Raw genomic sequence first — 16496 nt, forward strand, 5'->3', positions numbered from 1 at the left:
ATTGTATTTCATTAATTAACAAAAAAATTATTACCTAAGTAATCTTTATTTATTTTTATTTTACAATTTTTGTGTAATTTCCGGGTTTTTAAATTTTTTTAGCATCACTCTTCAGTAAATTGTTTTTACAAATTTTTCACATCACCAAAAATAATTTGGTGTTTGTTTACTTTAAATAAGTTCGTACTGTTTCTAAATAAAATTCGAATTTTTATAACTTTTCTTTGTTTTATTCGATTTATCTTACACCATTTTATCTAGAATTACATTAGGTACAAGTTTCATTTAAAAGTTTTATGTGTTTATTATTACTCATTTATCAATATGATTGAACGTCAAACATAAAAAACAGGACTTTTACCCCATTTTATCGATTTTCACCCCAGATTTCTCAAAAACTACTGGAAATACAGTTCTGGAAGTTATTTTATTGAATTTTTCAGGTCAACCATAAGAAATCACTAATTATGCACCTTAATTAAAGTCCTAAGAATTTCAGTACGACCTCATTTCACCGTAGTAGCTGAAACTTTCACTACCCGTAAATCGCAAATGAAACATATTAGAATATATGTTTGCGAACTTTTTCCAGGTTATGAAAGTCCCGGGAGAACTTCGTTATACACTCTGTATATGGAATCCGGAATGCTAGTTAACACACGGAAATAGTCAAAAAAAGAAAACTTAAAAAAAATTATATTTACTACGGCATAGCTGTTTTCTTACGCTTAAAAAATTTTAACAATTTACTTAATAAAATTCTATATTTTTAGAAATTATAGTGTATATTTTTTCTTTTTTCTTAACTAATATCATCGTTCAAAACAATATGATAAAATTTGTGGTAATAAGTTATCCTCTAATAAATAAACATGTCAAGATTCATCAAGAGTTAAATCATTCTTTCGCTAAAATTAATTCGAAAAGAGAAAATAAAAAATAAACTGAAACAAAGTGCAAAGTTTTTTTTATTTTTATGAATATGCTTTTAAATAATAATTATTAAAGAGAATTGTCGGGGGCGACCGACATAACTTAAACTGGTTTCGTGGTAATAAACAATAAAAAAAGCAGTTTCTTTATTGTATAACCCAGTGCCTGATAATTACCATTAAAAAATTTCCATAATTATTACTCTGACTTTAATTTCTATTAGTATAAAATGTTAACTATGAAAAATAAAATTTATTTATTTAATTCTTAGACCCCGGACTTTAACGTAAAAAACTTGGAACACTTGTAGCATTTATTCAATCAACAATAATTAAAACTGTAGTTAATTAAAGAGTTATTATTTTACATATACTCTATGAGATGATAACATTTTTATGCAAAGTAGATTAAAGTTTCAGTGAATCTTCTTCAGATGAATTCGATTTGGATTGGTAGAATCTGTTCAATGAGATAGTTATAGATTTTCAAAATTCTTGTGCATTTACAATCGAAAATAAAATTGTCTATTAGGTTTCTGCAACATTTGTAACAAAAAAAAAAAAAAAAAAAAAAAAAAACTACCAACTAATGCTGAGAGTTATACCGATTTTTTTACGGGATGAAATACTATTACCTTAAACTACCTTAAAATCGTAAGTATTCTATAACGTCATTAAAATCTTTATTTGGTATTACGTACCGTATGGAATTGTGGATAAATATGTATATAAAATAACCTATTTTTTTAATGTACGGTTTAATGTGTTTAAATTCGCCAATTTGATTTCCTTGTTTGTTCGGAAAAATGTTCTTGGATTATTTTCTTATTGGTGTTTCAAACAAACGATTTTACTGATGTTTCTTTATACTAAGTAATTACATTATCATTTTATTATAAATTTTGGTGGCAAATAAAATCACTCATTTTGGCTAGCAAATTTACGTATCTGAAGATGGTGCACATAGATTAACAATTTATTAGACCTATATTATATTCCATTATAGGATTAGATAACTGCTATTAATTACAGCAGTAATTAACTACTACTATTCTTTATCTGTTTAGCCTCCGGAACCGCCGCAAAGCATTACTTCGGAGGATGAAATGAGGATGATATGTATGAATGTAAATGAAATGTACTCCTGTACAGTCTCAGGTCGACCATTCCTGAAATGTGTAGTTAATTGAAACCCAACCACCGAAGAACACTGGTATCCGCGATCTAGTATTCAAATCCGTTTAAAACTAACTGCTTTTATTAGGATTTGAACCTTTGAATTCTCGATTTTGAAATCAGCGGATTTGCGATGAGTTCACCACTAGACCAACCCGGTGGGTAGTTAACTACTACTAAGTTGCTTACGTGGTAGAATTTTCAACCACAAAAAAAAAATTAAGGGGAAATCTACTTCATATGTAATTAGTTTTTTTGGTATCAGTAGAAAAAGCATTTTGTACAGGATAAGCTGATGTAAGCAAAATCGATGGTTGTAATGTTCCTGAGTAAAAATACACCGATCTCCCGATGAATTTGTGGCCGAGATGGATATATTCAAAAACTGTATACATTAGGGGTCTCGTATTTTTAAAATATAAAACAGAATACGAAAAAGCAAAATTACAAAATGTAAAATACGGAAGCGCTTGCAGGATAGCCTATTTCTATATATTTTATAATTTCATTTTTATTGCTTTCCTGACATCATAGCACTAGAGTTTTGTTGCAAGAAGGAAAGTATTGTAATCAGTCAAAAAATGGTAGGGTTTTTTACCTTTTCTCGACGTTTCATGATCCAAGGACCCAAGAAGGGGAGATAATGTTCGAATGTAAGTATTTACGTCTGATGGCATGCTTAACTCTTAACTTTTCACTGGATGAGTCGATTCTGATGAAATTTTATACAGAGAATTTTGTATAGGAGAAAATTTGTTGGAAAAGTTTTGGGGTTAATATATCGAGAGGAGAGTAGTTTTTTGGGGTTAATTTTCTTAAAATTTTGCCAATATAACTCCACTTTTAAGCTTAATACATTCGTGCATGCTTATCTTCCACTTAAAAAAAAGATTACCTCTTTTAAAAAGATTACCTCTTTGGGAAATTATCTTTTCCCAAAAATCTAAAAAGCTATATTTTTATTTATTGCATATATTTTAACCGATTTTTTTTAAAAATCTTTTTCTAGATACAGTAGTAGTGCAAGTGACCCAAAAAAATACATTGGGAGCAATATTGCAGGGGGAGCACAGATCAAATTTTAAGATTTTTTCTATTTAAAATCTTTTTGGTTTATTTAAACTTTTATTATTATAATTTTAAATAATTAATTTTTAATAATAATAATAATAATAATATAATATAATTTCATCATAATTCAGTTTTTTTTCTTTTTTTTTTTTTTTTCTGTGCGTCATTAATACTCTACAGTCGTTTATAAATCAGCCATGTACGTTGAAAGATTTCTTTATATCCGATGTTTATAAAGATTACTGTAACGAAAGTAGTGAACAAATTCTGAGCTCGGTTGATGTGATAGAGATTGACGTATTTTGAAAGGAGTAGTTGGGTTACATATTATTTACGAAAAGCATTTAATTTTATAAGTAGGAACGTGTCAAAGGAAGACACTTTTCTTGGAAAGCGTCTACAGTTTTACGTTTTCTCCATAAATTAAAAAGTTCCGATTTGATAAGGTTTCAATCAAGTAATTACGTAGATTTATCTAGTTTTCCAAGAAAAACGGCACTTTATGAAATTGTGAAAAAAATACTCAAGTATCGGTTTAGATCAACCCAAAAATCTTTAAAATCAATATCGTTAAATTCAACATATAAGCATTAGTTTTATAAAAAAACTTTCGTTTGTGTAATATGATTATAGAACAATATGATTAATTAACAAAGAAAAATGTAGTAATGTTATACTTCAGCAATCGGCCATAAACATGAGTAATATGACCGTAAGTGACCGTGCACGAAAAATTAGTGAAACGGATGAATAACTCAAAAGTTTTTATTTTAGGAAATTTTAAAATAGCCTTCATTATCTAGAAATTTCGAAATTTTATGCAACTTTTTAGCAGGAAATTTTAGCGTCCCATAATTTTTCGGAAAGCCGGCACAAAGCAAGCAAATTTGAGACTACTACGGGAAAGTAGGACATTTGCGATATTTTCTCAATTACCTGTAGCATTCATTTTCTTATTTGTAAAATGCTTTTTCATTTATAATACAGACCTTTGGCCTGTTTTACATAAAATGATTACGACAACAATTTTTTTTATAAAACAGTAACCGAAAAGCTTACTTGCTTTTCAAACACCTAAATTAATTATAATTAACGAAAAGTCAGCAGATTCTATCCTGCAAATATGACAACGTTTGTGTAACTGTAAATACAGTTTATTGACCGATCCGACCATAATTCAGTTAATAAAAATTACTGACATTAGTATGGATAAATCAGTTTAGAAAAATGAAGTATTTTTTCTTATTTTTTAACACTTCAGTAAGCTGATCATCCAGTTTTGATTTTTTCATATAACTTTGTAAATTTTCTAAGCGCTAAATGTCGCCGCTAATCACCTGTTATTACAGCTGTGAGAATTCCTGCGTTTTTTAGGGTTTTACTTTATTTTTTTCTTTTTCTGTTTAGCCTTCGGAATTTCTAAAGTATTAAGGTAATCTTCAGAGGATGAATGAGGATGATATGTATGAATATAAATTAAGTGTAGTCTTGTATAGTCTCAGGTCGACCATTCGTGAGATGTGTGGTTAATTACTGTGTTGGAAATATTTTACAAACGTTTTTAAAAGTTAAATACTAAGTTCTTTCAATCTATTTACAATTAAAGTAGTCAAAGGAACATCAAATTTACTGAATCTACGGTTGTTATAACAGTAAATTTAAAAATATTATCCTCATAAATATTGGTTTTTGATTTGAAATATTTTCTTAAAATTCATACTGAAGATGGGAATAAAAGTGTTCCATAAAAAATGTTACATTGTGAACTTACCGTTTAGCAGAATGTCTGAATAACAATTTTCATAGACTAGTAATATTTTTCTTTTTGGTAATAAAATTATGATGTTCTATAATTTTTATTAGTGAACGAAAATAATATTTTTGGTACTTTTTCGTTTCTCCCCCCTTCAAAAGTTTGCAACTTTTTCTCCTGGAAATAACTCAAAATAGCAGAAAATGTTGATATTAACAATAACATTAACCTGATAACACACTAACATGGTGTTTTATACAGGTCATTTTAAACATTCTAAATATTAACATATTTTACATATTAAAAATATGAGTATTATTGTTTATAATTATTAGATATATAATCTAATCAAACTTAACCTACACTCGCTTTGCTCCCTAAACTCGACTAATTAACAGTAATGTTTTGATTATTTAAATAACAAATAATTGCAATAATTACTGAATTTATTATTTAAATAGTCAAAACATTACTGTTAATTAGTCAAGATTATAGTAAGCGAAGCGCGCGTAGGTTAAAGTTTGGTTAGAATATATTTATAAAATAAATAAATATAAAGGGTTAAAAAATGCTAATATAAATTGTTATATCGGATTATTGGGTTATTTCTCCAACCTGGTTATTGTTAATATCAATATATTTCCTGCTATTTTGAGTTATTTTCGACTGAAAAACTTGCAAACTTTTGGGGTGGAGAAACGGAAAAGTACCATAATTTTATTCAGCATTAGATTATAAAGAAAACTAAAAAAAAATAAATAAAACTTTCAAAACTTTAATTAATTATGAGATTACATTTTAAACATAAATGAAATACATACTACGGCTTTTTTACGATAAAAAATGTAAAATAAAATTTTTTTGTATGTTTTTTTAAACAAAATTAAATTCGACATTATTTTTTACTCATTTAAGAGACCCATCCAATTTTGAATTATTATTAATGTTTTGTTTTACAGTGCTGCCTGTATCACGACACAGATGGAAGACATCAAGACAATGTTTCATTTCAAAATAAACATAGTTTTTTCGTTTAATTGAACAGCTGTGACTTCTTTAATTTTTTATTTATATATTAAATTTCTTTTTTTCAGAGGATGACATTTTTATTTTCATTTTAAAAAAAAAAAATTTTTTTTTACTTTTACTGTTCTGATTAGAGCTCATAAATGCAATTCTTTTTTTGTAGATAAAATGCCCTCAAAGAAAGCCGCAGAAAGGTTTTATATTTTCAATCTGTTACTCTTTAGACCTCCCGTTTCTTAAAAATAAACCCCATATATTGTAGTTAAATAATAATTTAACAGACTGCCTAGGAAGAAGGATCAGTCAATAATATCACTGACTAAATCTGAAAATCTCGGATTCGATTGTCAGCAAGGATCCTGATTTTCAGGACAAAATAAAACAACCCCTTTTGAGGCTTTCCCAGTCTATTAATGATATTTTGCTCGAATGAATTAATAGAATACGGCATGGAATGAAAATGTATTTGCTATATAGTGATTTTCAGGAAAAACTACTTTTCTGAACTTATAAATCTTAAATTAAGTCATGCGTTATTTCTAATTAAATTTTAGTTAAAAGCGGTTACTTTGGTTTAGAAATTTTTGTACAAAAATTTAGAAACATTCGTAATTTCAAATTTTCAGTTTTAATTGGAATAGTAGAAATCAGCGGCCGCTGTTAGGATTCTATTCCTGCAGATGATCTAGATGATTTATAGAGAAAAGTACCTTTTCTAGATCTTATCGATTCCTTCCAGTATTCTGTTTATTAATAGAAAATATTAAAATAATACATACCTGAAGGTTTATTTTTAAATAAAAGATAAAAAGTTAGCTGATATTGATAAAAAACATTGTTTGAAAAATACACTAATATGCCTTCCATAAGCAATTTATAAGTACGTAATTAGATGAATAGCTTCTCCAACTCGATCACTTTTCTCTCCGCAAATTCTAAATATCCTTGGCTCCTCTAAACAATACATTATTAAAATTATTATATTTGATATTTGTTTTGTTAAGAATATTTGAATTTATATCCAGATTTTTTTCTTGTAATCTGTGGTTCTTGTATTTCTATCTGATTCGGAAGTATACTTGTGTTAACATTAACGATCTGTTAAAGGCAAAAATTATTCATATAAGCTAAATAAAATGGGTAACTTCCATAGTTTGAAGAATGCGTTTAATTTTTCTAATAATTTTTAGCAAGTATGAATTACTTTCATTTTTTGTTGTCATAGTATTTTATCCTTTCATATAATTTTTACCAACCTATACAATAAATTTCAATTACTTATGAATTTCGCTTCTAGAATTCTTCCAGTTTCTCTGAAATTCTAAATTTTTTAGTTCTCTGAATTTTTATTTTATATTTTAGGGCGATTAATATATCGCTGGAGATTATTAACAAAATTTATATAAAATATTATTTGTAATGAGTAATTTATCTTAATTTTTAATTGTAAATATGATTAAACTAATAGAAAATAAATTATTAAAAATTTAGTTACATTTTTACGTATTGGAAACACTGTTTACTCATATTTGCTTAAAATGTAATCGACCTTTCAATAAAATAAGAAGAATTTAAATCCCAAATAATAGACGAGTTGTCTTCTTGAACTGAACTGGACTCAAATAAAATATAAATAAAAGTCCCCCTCTGCATATGTAACACGTGCGCAAATACATGCACACAAGCGGGAGCGCGTACACACACTTTTCAGAAATTGGTTGAAATCGAAGAGAGATGATAGAGATATATAAATTAATTAATTATGTGCTTCTCCATCACTGTCAAAGTATTTTTACAGTAAACATATCTTCGGAACATACTATATTGTTTTGAATATTTAATTAATTTGTATTATGAAATTCAGATATTACATGAGATAATCAAAAGAAGTAATTTACACAAAAAACCATTCAACATTTTTTCCTAAAATCTCAATACTTCCCTCGTTTGTACAGGAAAATTAGTAAGCGAACTTGAATAACTTACAATATAATATCTTGAAAAATAAATCTATAACAGACTTTACTTTTATGATAATTGTGTAAAATTCCGGACATGTTGATATTTATGATAATTCTTCACACATCAGATTTGAGCCCGCAAGGGAAATTTTAGAGATTTGACCTTGCTGTATAATCCAGATACGTAGAATAAGGTCTTATCTTAAAATTATATTATTAATATGTGATCAATAACTATGTAAAAGTAACGTTGGTAAAGCGAAGTCTGTAAATAGAAACTAAAGAATAAACCCTGAATACTCGTAATCCATATGCCTCTGAGGAAAGTCGGCTAGACATATAGACGGTACGGAATTATGGAATTTTCACTGTGCGCAGTTGTGATGGCGCGGAGAACTTCAATCACTAGATATCATTGTTATCTTAACTAAATAGTGCAGTGAATAACCGACTTATACACAGTGAATATGCACTTACTAATAATTTTCTGTAACTTTTATTTTTAATCTTTCCTTTTACTGATTTTCTTTGCAAATCATACTGTGATTGCAGATCTCAGATCACGCATTGTAATCTTTCAGTACACCTCCTGAAAACTTTTCGCACTACTGTCCTGCTTTCCAAGTCTTTTTTAACACAACCTATCTACCGCCTTCTCGGTCTTATTTTAGAGCTTCCTCCTGTAACGTGTTGAGTTAGATTTCCTTTTGTACGCTTCCAGATAGTGTTCAACATCAAACAATCGAAACAGTCAAAACCTTATTAGCCTATCCATATAAAAATGTTTTTAAATTTTGTAATTAAATAAATGTTTAGTGAGAAATTAAATGTTGTTAGATATGCCATCTCGGGTAGGTTATCTGAAACTTACGTAAGTTTCATAACTGTTTGTTTGTTGTTATTCTGTAGATATCAGTAATTGTAGTATTATTTTATGATCGTGTTTGCAGACATCTCCGAGATATGTTGTTAGAATAAAGTGTCTTCATTTTGGTGTATTTTTGTTAATACTTTATTTAAGAATTATTTTACGTAATCTAAGAATTAATTACCTCAATTAAAAATTATTTGTGAAAGTATTTTATCTCAAAATATTTTTATGACATTTTTAATCACCGTTTTACAAACGAATCGTTATTTTTTTTACAGAACGTAAGTGAGAGTTCAAGAGAAGCTCAAGAAGAAGAGGAGTATGAAGAGGAATACACGGAATATGACGATCCAAATAATGATGAGGATGAGAGTTATGATGACGAAGAAAATTATAACGATAACACACCTGTACCGGTATCAGCGCCTTCAAAAATTGCCTCTTCTTCATTAACTTTATCAGATAACAGTAAAAATGATACACGCACAAAAAGGGAATCCTTTTATAATTTAAATTTATTAGCTAAAAATATTATTTCTCATAATAATCATGAAAATAGTTTAAAAACACGCGAAAATTTTCAATCAACTCTTCATTCTAGCGCTAAAATATCTGATGAGAGATCAATAATTAATGTTTTAGAAAATGTATCTTCTGATAAGAAAAGAAGGATGTGAGTATATGTATATGTTTTTTCTTAAATTTTAATCGGTTCATTAAGTTATTAAACATAAAAAAAAATGTAATAAATGAACACTGTTTGCGAAAACAATTCCCTAAAATAATTCTTTTACTGAAATATATAATAATGAATTTATTGTAGGCTTCCTTGCAATTTTGATTGGTAATCACCCCAATAAGTCTGAAATATATCGATGCTCTTCTGAACTTATTTTCTAAACTTGTCGATTTTTACAGTCTGTAAATCCTGAGTTCAAATTAATTATGAACTAAAATAATTAATTATAAATTTGATAAACCGACTTTTTCCAGTAAAACTAACAAGTTTTCAGGAGGAAGGTGTTGCAGAATATTAGTTTTCCAAATTTCTTATTTATTAATGAAGATAGATTTTTATTTTTATTGCATTTTTTATCAGCATAAAAAAATACCTTTTCTGTTTGTAAACAGAAAAAATTGTATTACGGCCATCTGAATATTCAATATCCAGATTACAAAAGAAGAAAGTGTTCGACTTTGGAATTGCATTAGGTCATTGAACTTGACCTCGACCACAAACAGGTATACGGCCTGGAATAGCACACACGAGAAGGAAGTACTTGATCGATCAAGTCCTTTACTGAATCTAAGAGATATCAAATCAAAAAGTAATAAGGGTAGAGGTAAATTTGAAAGGAATAAAAGAAAGAAAAAAGTTTACAATTATGCTAACGAGTAAGACAAAACGGTAGCAGTACTAAGTTTGTTATGTGCAGATATTTTTGAATTTAATTTTTTAAGTTCTTAAAGTTTCTTAAGTTCTTAGTTTTAATAGATTAAATGCACATTATTTATTGATGAATAAAGTAATAGATTTTATGATACACCAAATTCTTTTGCACTGAACAAATAAGATAACACAAGAGAGTGCGTAAGATACAAAAAGAATGAGTTTTTAAACATTACAGAAAAATAAAAATAAATACATAAAAAATAAGAAAGAAAGACGTGTGTGTAAATGTTGATGAGGCCACATAAAACTGTGGATTGAACTAGGCCTTAGATTTAAAAACCGAGTTTGTTATTTAGAGGTTCATAGTCTGCGGTTCGCTGGACTCTTTGTTTTAAGTCTTTTGTTGTAATACTCTTTGTCGCACGTCTTACTCTTGAAGACCATGTGCCAATTTGTCGCCACCTAAAATAATGTTAAAATGCCCGCTGTAAAACAGGGCACGGAGTCCTAATGGCACTAACTGTAAATTTGTTTGCACTTTGTTTATGACTTATAGCTTAGCGTCTTTCCACTCTGGACTTATCGGATATCAGAAATAGACAATCCTCTCCATTTATCTCCTTGTTAGCAACAAGTAATGTTCACAGTTAGAACGACACCTGTGGTGCAGTAAGTTTGAGATTTAATTTAATTAAAAAAAAAAATTTAATACATATTTTAAAAGAAATGTATATATTTTGTATTCAAAGTGTAAAATATAAATGGTTTATGAAGTAAACAACACAGTGTTTATTATGAATTTTTATTTGCCTAATACCAAGTATCTGACACAAAAACAATTCATAATTTCTCAGTCAATTTTTACTAAAGTATGTACAACCAACAAAAACTAAAATTTTCTCTTCATATGCAACAAAGTCATGCAACAAATTTAATATAAATTATAATTTTTTTTTTCAACTAATTCACGTATAATTTATTTTATTTTTATTAATGTTCAGTGAGAAACATAAATCCAGTTACGCCAGAAACAAACCGGCAATTCATTCTTTATCTGGAACTCATCAGATGCAAAAACTTTCTTCATCAAAGAAACAAATACAAGAGAAGGTACGTTTTTATGTTGTATTGTAGCCTAGAAGAATTTGCAACGTGAAACACAATTTAGTATTAATTAGTAAAAATGCCATTATGTTAAGAAAAATGCCTTTTTGATAAGTAAGATTTGTTGGAAATTTTCTATTATTTTTGTATTTATGAATGTGTAAGTTTTGGAAAATATTACCGGAAATTACAATCGTACTAAAAAAGAAGCAGTTAATTCTTCTTTGTAATCAGCAATATGATACAATTAGGAAAAGGTAACGGAATACTAAATCTATTGTCTAGAAGAATAATAAACTCCCTCTCATCTCAGAGAATCACGTAAAATATTTTTTTCAGTTTCACAGAAATGTTTGAGTACATTATAAAATCGATTTCTGACATTTAATATGCATAGTGCGCTTGGAAAGCGATTTTCTTGTAGAATTAAGCACCTTACCCTTTCACTAAGCTCTTTAACTATTTTCAGAAATATTATTTACAAACATTATCTTGTTTCGTGCAAACTAATTGATAAAAAAACCGTAGTTATTGTCATATCAAAATTCAAGGGAATAATATTTTTTCGACACTAATTAATATTATTGAGCAAAATCTATGGTTGATTTCTCATCAAAATTAACATTGTAAAAATGAAAATGTATCGTACAGAAGTTGTTTTGACGATGAATAATGATAGTAATATTAAATCTATACAGTGGCAAAGTTTTCGTGCATTGTAAAATAAATCTGTAGAGGAAGATTAATTTCAGTAGCAGATTGTCTTCAAGTAGTCTAATCTCGTTAATGAAGGACCTTCAATGAACATACCAGAATATTAAAAAAAAAAAAAAACTTGTTCGTTAAATCAGTTATTGTGGTATTATTGAATTATGCGTATGAAACAAACACTTGAATGAGTAATTCCATCGCTGCCCTATTTTCCCAAATAACATCTTAATGATTCAGGCAAAAAAAAGATAGAAGTCTCTGTTTTTATTCTTTTTTTCTTCGTTAAACTAAAAATAGAAAGGATAAGCAAAATTTCGTTACTGAACTCATAAATATTTTATAAATAACAGTTAACCAGTAAGAAAGTTTGATTTTTCGTTCACACACTAAAATTTAATTATCGATGTTTAAATAAGCATTCAAACCTGAGTCCATCATTCATACGTAATAAAAAAATTACACAGTTTAAAAAAAAAACAAAAGAAATTATTGAAATCTACCACTTTTAAATAAACTGCAAATAGGTCATCTAGAAAATAAATATAATTTTAAAATCAAGATATCACATTATCTATTTGACAAAGTGTAAGAATAAATTAAATAATTAAGCATTGATTGCCTGATAAGAAAAATATTACAGTTATTAAATAGATTAGAGATTGCAGATTAAGATTACAGATATTAAAACGATTCCTTCAATTTAAAAACTTAAATAAAAGTGTTTTTTAAATGGTTACGGGAAAATTAAAATAAAAGAGCAAACGTATATCCTGTATAATAAAAAAAGATAAATTTTCTTTTTTAATTCCGCTTTGATATTTTTGAAAATATTAACCCTTCTATCGGTACTTAATATTTCCTTTCGTTTTTGATCGGTTCTGAATATGAAAATTTGTACTTGTTATCAGTTAGTCAACAGTCATAAATAATTTTTTTTAGGGTCAAGGAAATCGCACGTAAATATATTAATGAAAAGGGAAACGACTTCTGGTTTTGTTATCCAAAATTCATCACATTTTAGTACCGATAAGTCGGCTTATTTATTGTGAAATATTCCATTACTTCACAGATAAAAATTAAAGGTTTTTTATTTAATTTTTATTAACCTATCACTATTCTTTCTTAAAATCAGTAATATTAAAAATAATTTGTAAATAAAATCAACAGATAAGAGCATGTTGCAGACATTTTACATCTTGTGGACTACCCGCACAGTCAGCTATTGATTATTTATAGTAATGCAACTTGTAATACTTGTAATGCAACTGATAATATAAATAAAAATAAATTATACAATACAATAAAACAGTAATAGATAAAAATATAAGTTATCTAATAGGAAAATGAAGAATATAATCTCAAAGTAACTTTTTGAAAACTTCTATTTATTAATTTACACAAGTGATTCATTCGCAAATTAAAATAAAGATTTACGTTAAAAAAATCTCAAATAATAATTTTAGTACAAGGTATGAAATTTAGTAAATTTTATATTTTGTGTAATAAAAATTAGGGGTTTTTTAACACTTTTTGAGCAAAAATCGTTACGTTTTTAGTGAAGAAATATTGCGAAATCAAGATTTATATACCTAATTTCCAGTCTATACTGCATTTCAGGATTATAGGCGCTGGCTAGAAAAACATGACGTTTTACTGCTTGATCTGCTATTTTGAAAAAAATACAGAATTCCCTTGAGGATAGACGTCCATGGGTATAAGAAGAACAGTAGAAAGTTACTTATATTTTTCTGAGTGTTATTGAGAATATCTTTTTTTACAGTTGAATAAAAAAAATAGAATACGTCTCTTTTCTTCTGACAATTCACGAGCCTTGACAGACTTAAGATTCATGACGCATTCATTATCCTCAGGTTATAAAATCAAACGACTCAAATAATAATTGTACTAATAATCAACATGAAAATGTGTCTATTAACAATCTATCCTACGTTATTGCAAAAGAGGACAGTTATGTGATTTTGAATCCATATAGAATCAGAAGCTTGTTATAATGGTGAACAAGGTAATATCGAGTGATGCTAATATGTTTTTATGGCAGAATTTTGTTCTGACTGAAGTTCCTTTAAATTGACTACTCGTAAAAAAAAAAACGTTAGTACGGATTAGTAGCTTTGCCGATGTAACCTACCGGGTTGGTCTAGTAGTGAACTCGTCATCGCAAATCAGTTGATTTCGAATCGAGAGTTCTAAGGTTAAAATTCTTGTAAAGGCAGGTAGTTTTACACAGATTTAAATACTAGATCAGTGTTCTTTGATAATTAACCACACATCTCAGGAATAGTCGATCTAAGAATGTACAAGATTACACTTCGTTTACATTCATTTCCTGTTCCACCATAGAACAAGTCTCTCTCGACCAAAACTGCGGGAATTGAGTTTTCGGCGGCGTCAATAAACACTGCCGACAGGTCCTTTAAATCCAAAACCTCCAAACTCCGATCCAAAACTCGAATCCTGGCCGAAAGAAAATCAACAAATTTTACCAGTCCGCTTGTCTATGCAGAAAACGACCCTGCTGAACCAGAACGTTACATTGGTAGCGCTCATTCAAACCACCAGTAATCTCATAAAAAATCAATCGATGACCGCTTGAGCAATGATCTAGTTACAAACATTGGCAGGGATATACCTACCGATGGTAACATTGATGTTCGTTCCTCCAAACAACCGTCGCCCGTCTATATTACCTGCGTAGGAGGGCAACTTCCCAGGTACATCAAATGCCTGAAGACTATGCTGAATTAAATAGCCCTCTACTAATTCACCGCCATCATCGGTGAAACCGCTATACCACAAAAGTGACTTAGCGTTCACATCCGCACCAATAAGGATTAGACTAATAGCAGACAATCAAAGGATATTATCCCTGACTTCAAGATGACGATCAGCAGGATCTTTATACTGAAAATATGCTCTTGCAATATACGATGCAAGTCCAGAACATCCTCACGGACCACAACGTGATGATTATTTGAGAGCTGCCGAATGAAGACGCAATCAACCTCTCTTCTGCAGAAAACAGCGGACGTGCTATCTGAACCAAAATAAAATCTCTTCCAACGAGAAAAACTTGGTAATTGACCAGATACCAAGTATGGATGCTGTAACAGAACAACATCCAACCCTCGACTTTGCGCTGTCTCAGCAAGATCAATTTGAACAATGTAGGCATCTTTACGTTTAACTGACCAAATCTAACTGTTAAATACTGAGTTGTAATTCATTTCAACAGCTCTCAGATAGTGCCCCCACAATTTACTATTGACAGGGTGCTTGTGGTCTTTTTGAGAGCGCTTGCAATTAATGCAAGTCGGACCCTTTGATTCTTAGAACACTCGCCACGCTAGTGCCACTCGTCGCCACAATGAGCAAATACCGCAGGATGATTATAGAACTTAGCATTATTTCCATTCCAGCAGCATTTAAACAACGCTGGACATTTAAATATTCTTTAACTCGACTAGAACAGAAGTTTATAAACAACCTGCTCTCCTTATTGAATCTGTTAAATAAAATATTACTTACCTACATACCACGGTAGATATTACTGGGTAGGCAATACCCAGTCAACACTCTGTCGATTATTGTTTAACACCCTGTTAAACAATAATCGACATTCAGACTTGAAAGAAGCCTCGTCTATCTGAATACTCTGCTCCCCAATGTGAGTCATCAACTCATCCTCAGATAGTCATCGATCTATATCATAAACAATGATTCTTAGGCGCCTCTTATTCTTAGGGTCGACTTTCATACCGACTTGCAGAACTGTAGAGGGTCAGAAATAACCTTAATGGTTTCCTTAAAAGCAATGACGACTAACCCCTTTTTTGATTTTTAATATTAATAATCTTCAAACTCGACCTCTTTTGTTTAAGGACCACTTGGAATTTGTCCATCTCCTTGTTGGATTTAGTTGTTGCCCCTTCCCTTAAACTTACGAAGACCACCTCCGGTTGTTTTCGAAACAGAATTGCCTCGGGCTTTTCTTTTAAAATATCTGCGTATCGTTTGCGCTGTGGAACTGTAATCGGCTGTTGAGCCGGAACCGAAACTGTCTCCCTCACCACAACCTCCCGAGTCGGCTGAGACTCGGGAGGTATAAATAACCGCTCATACCCCTCTTCCAGGGCAATCATGATCAGCTTAAGCTACTTTAATTTAGGAATATTTTTTCCTCGAGCAGTCCTAGAGTTCTCTATAATCTTTAGCAACTCATCAAGGCTTTCATTAAATGCCCTAGTGAGCACAATTAAATTTCCGACTTCCCCAGCTATTCTCTCAAAATCTTGCATGTAAACACCCTTGCCAGCATGTACAGACGTTCCTGACGCCCCAGCCTGCGGCTCCTCCTGTCCAGAAGAAGAGGACGAATCGTCGAATTGCACCTAAGCAACGACCTCACTGAGTTTACCCCGCCTGGGCCTTTCTTTCCTTTTTCCTGTTTAGCCTCCGATAATTACCGTTACGTCAGAGG

At 29.7% G+C, this 16496-nt stretch overlaps 1 protein-coding gene across 1 annotated transcript in view; it reads left to right on the forward strand.

Annotated features, from left to right (window-relative positions):
- The window catches only part of LOC142318382 (uncharacterized), a 167817-nt gene that overhangs the window by 126299 nt on the left and 25022 nt on the right, over positions 1 to 16496 (forward strand). Inside the window, exons 2-3 of the mRNA XM_075354966.1 lie at positions 9069 to 9463; positions 11185 to 11293. Of these exons, the coding sequence (XP_075211081.1) occupies positions 9069 to 9463; positions 11185 to 11293 (504 nt within the window). The remainder of the gene's footprint in view (positions 1 to 9068; positions 9464 to 11184; positions 11294 to 16496) is intronic.

This window comes from Lycorma delicatula, chromosome 1 (assembly GCF_047948215.1).
Source record: "Lycorma delicatula isolate Av1 chromosome 1, ASM4794821v1, whole genome shotgun sequence".
In the NCBI taxonomy this organism is placed as follows: domain Eukaryota; kingdom Metazoa; phylum Arthropoda; class Insecta; order Hemiptera; family Fulgoridae; genus Lycorma; species Lycorma delicatula.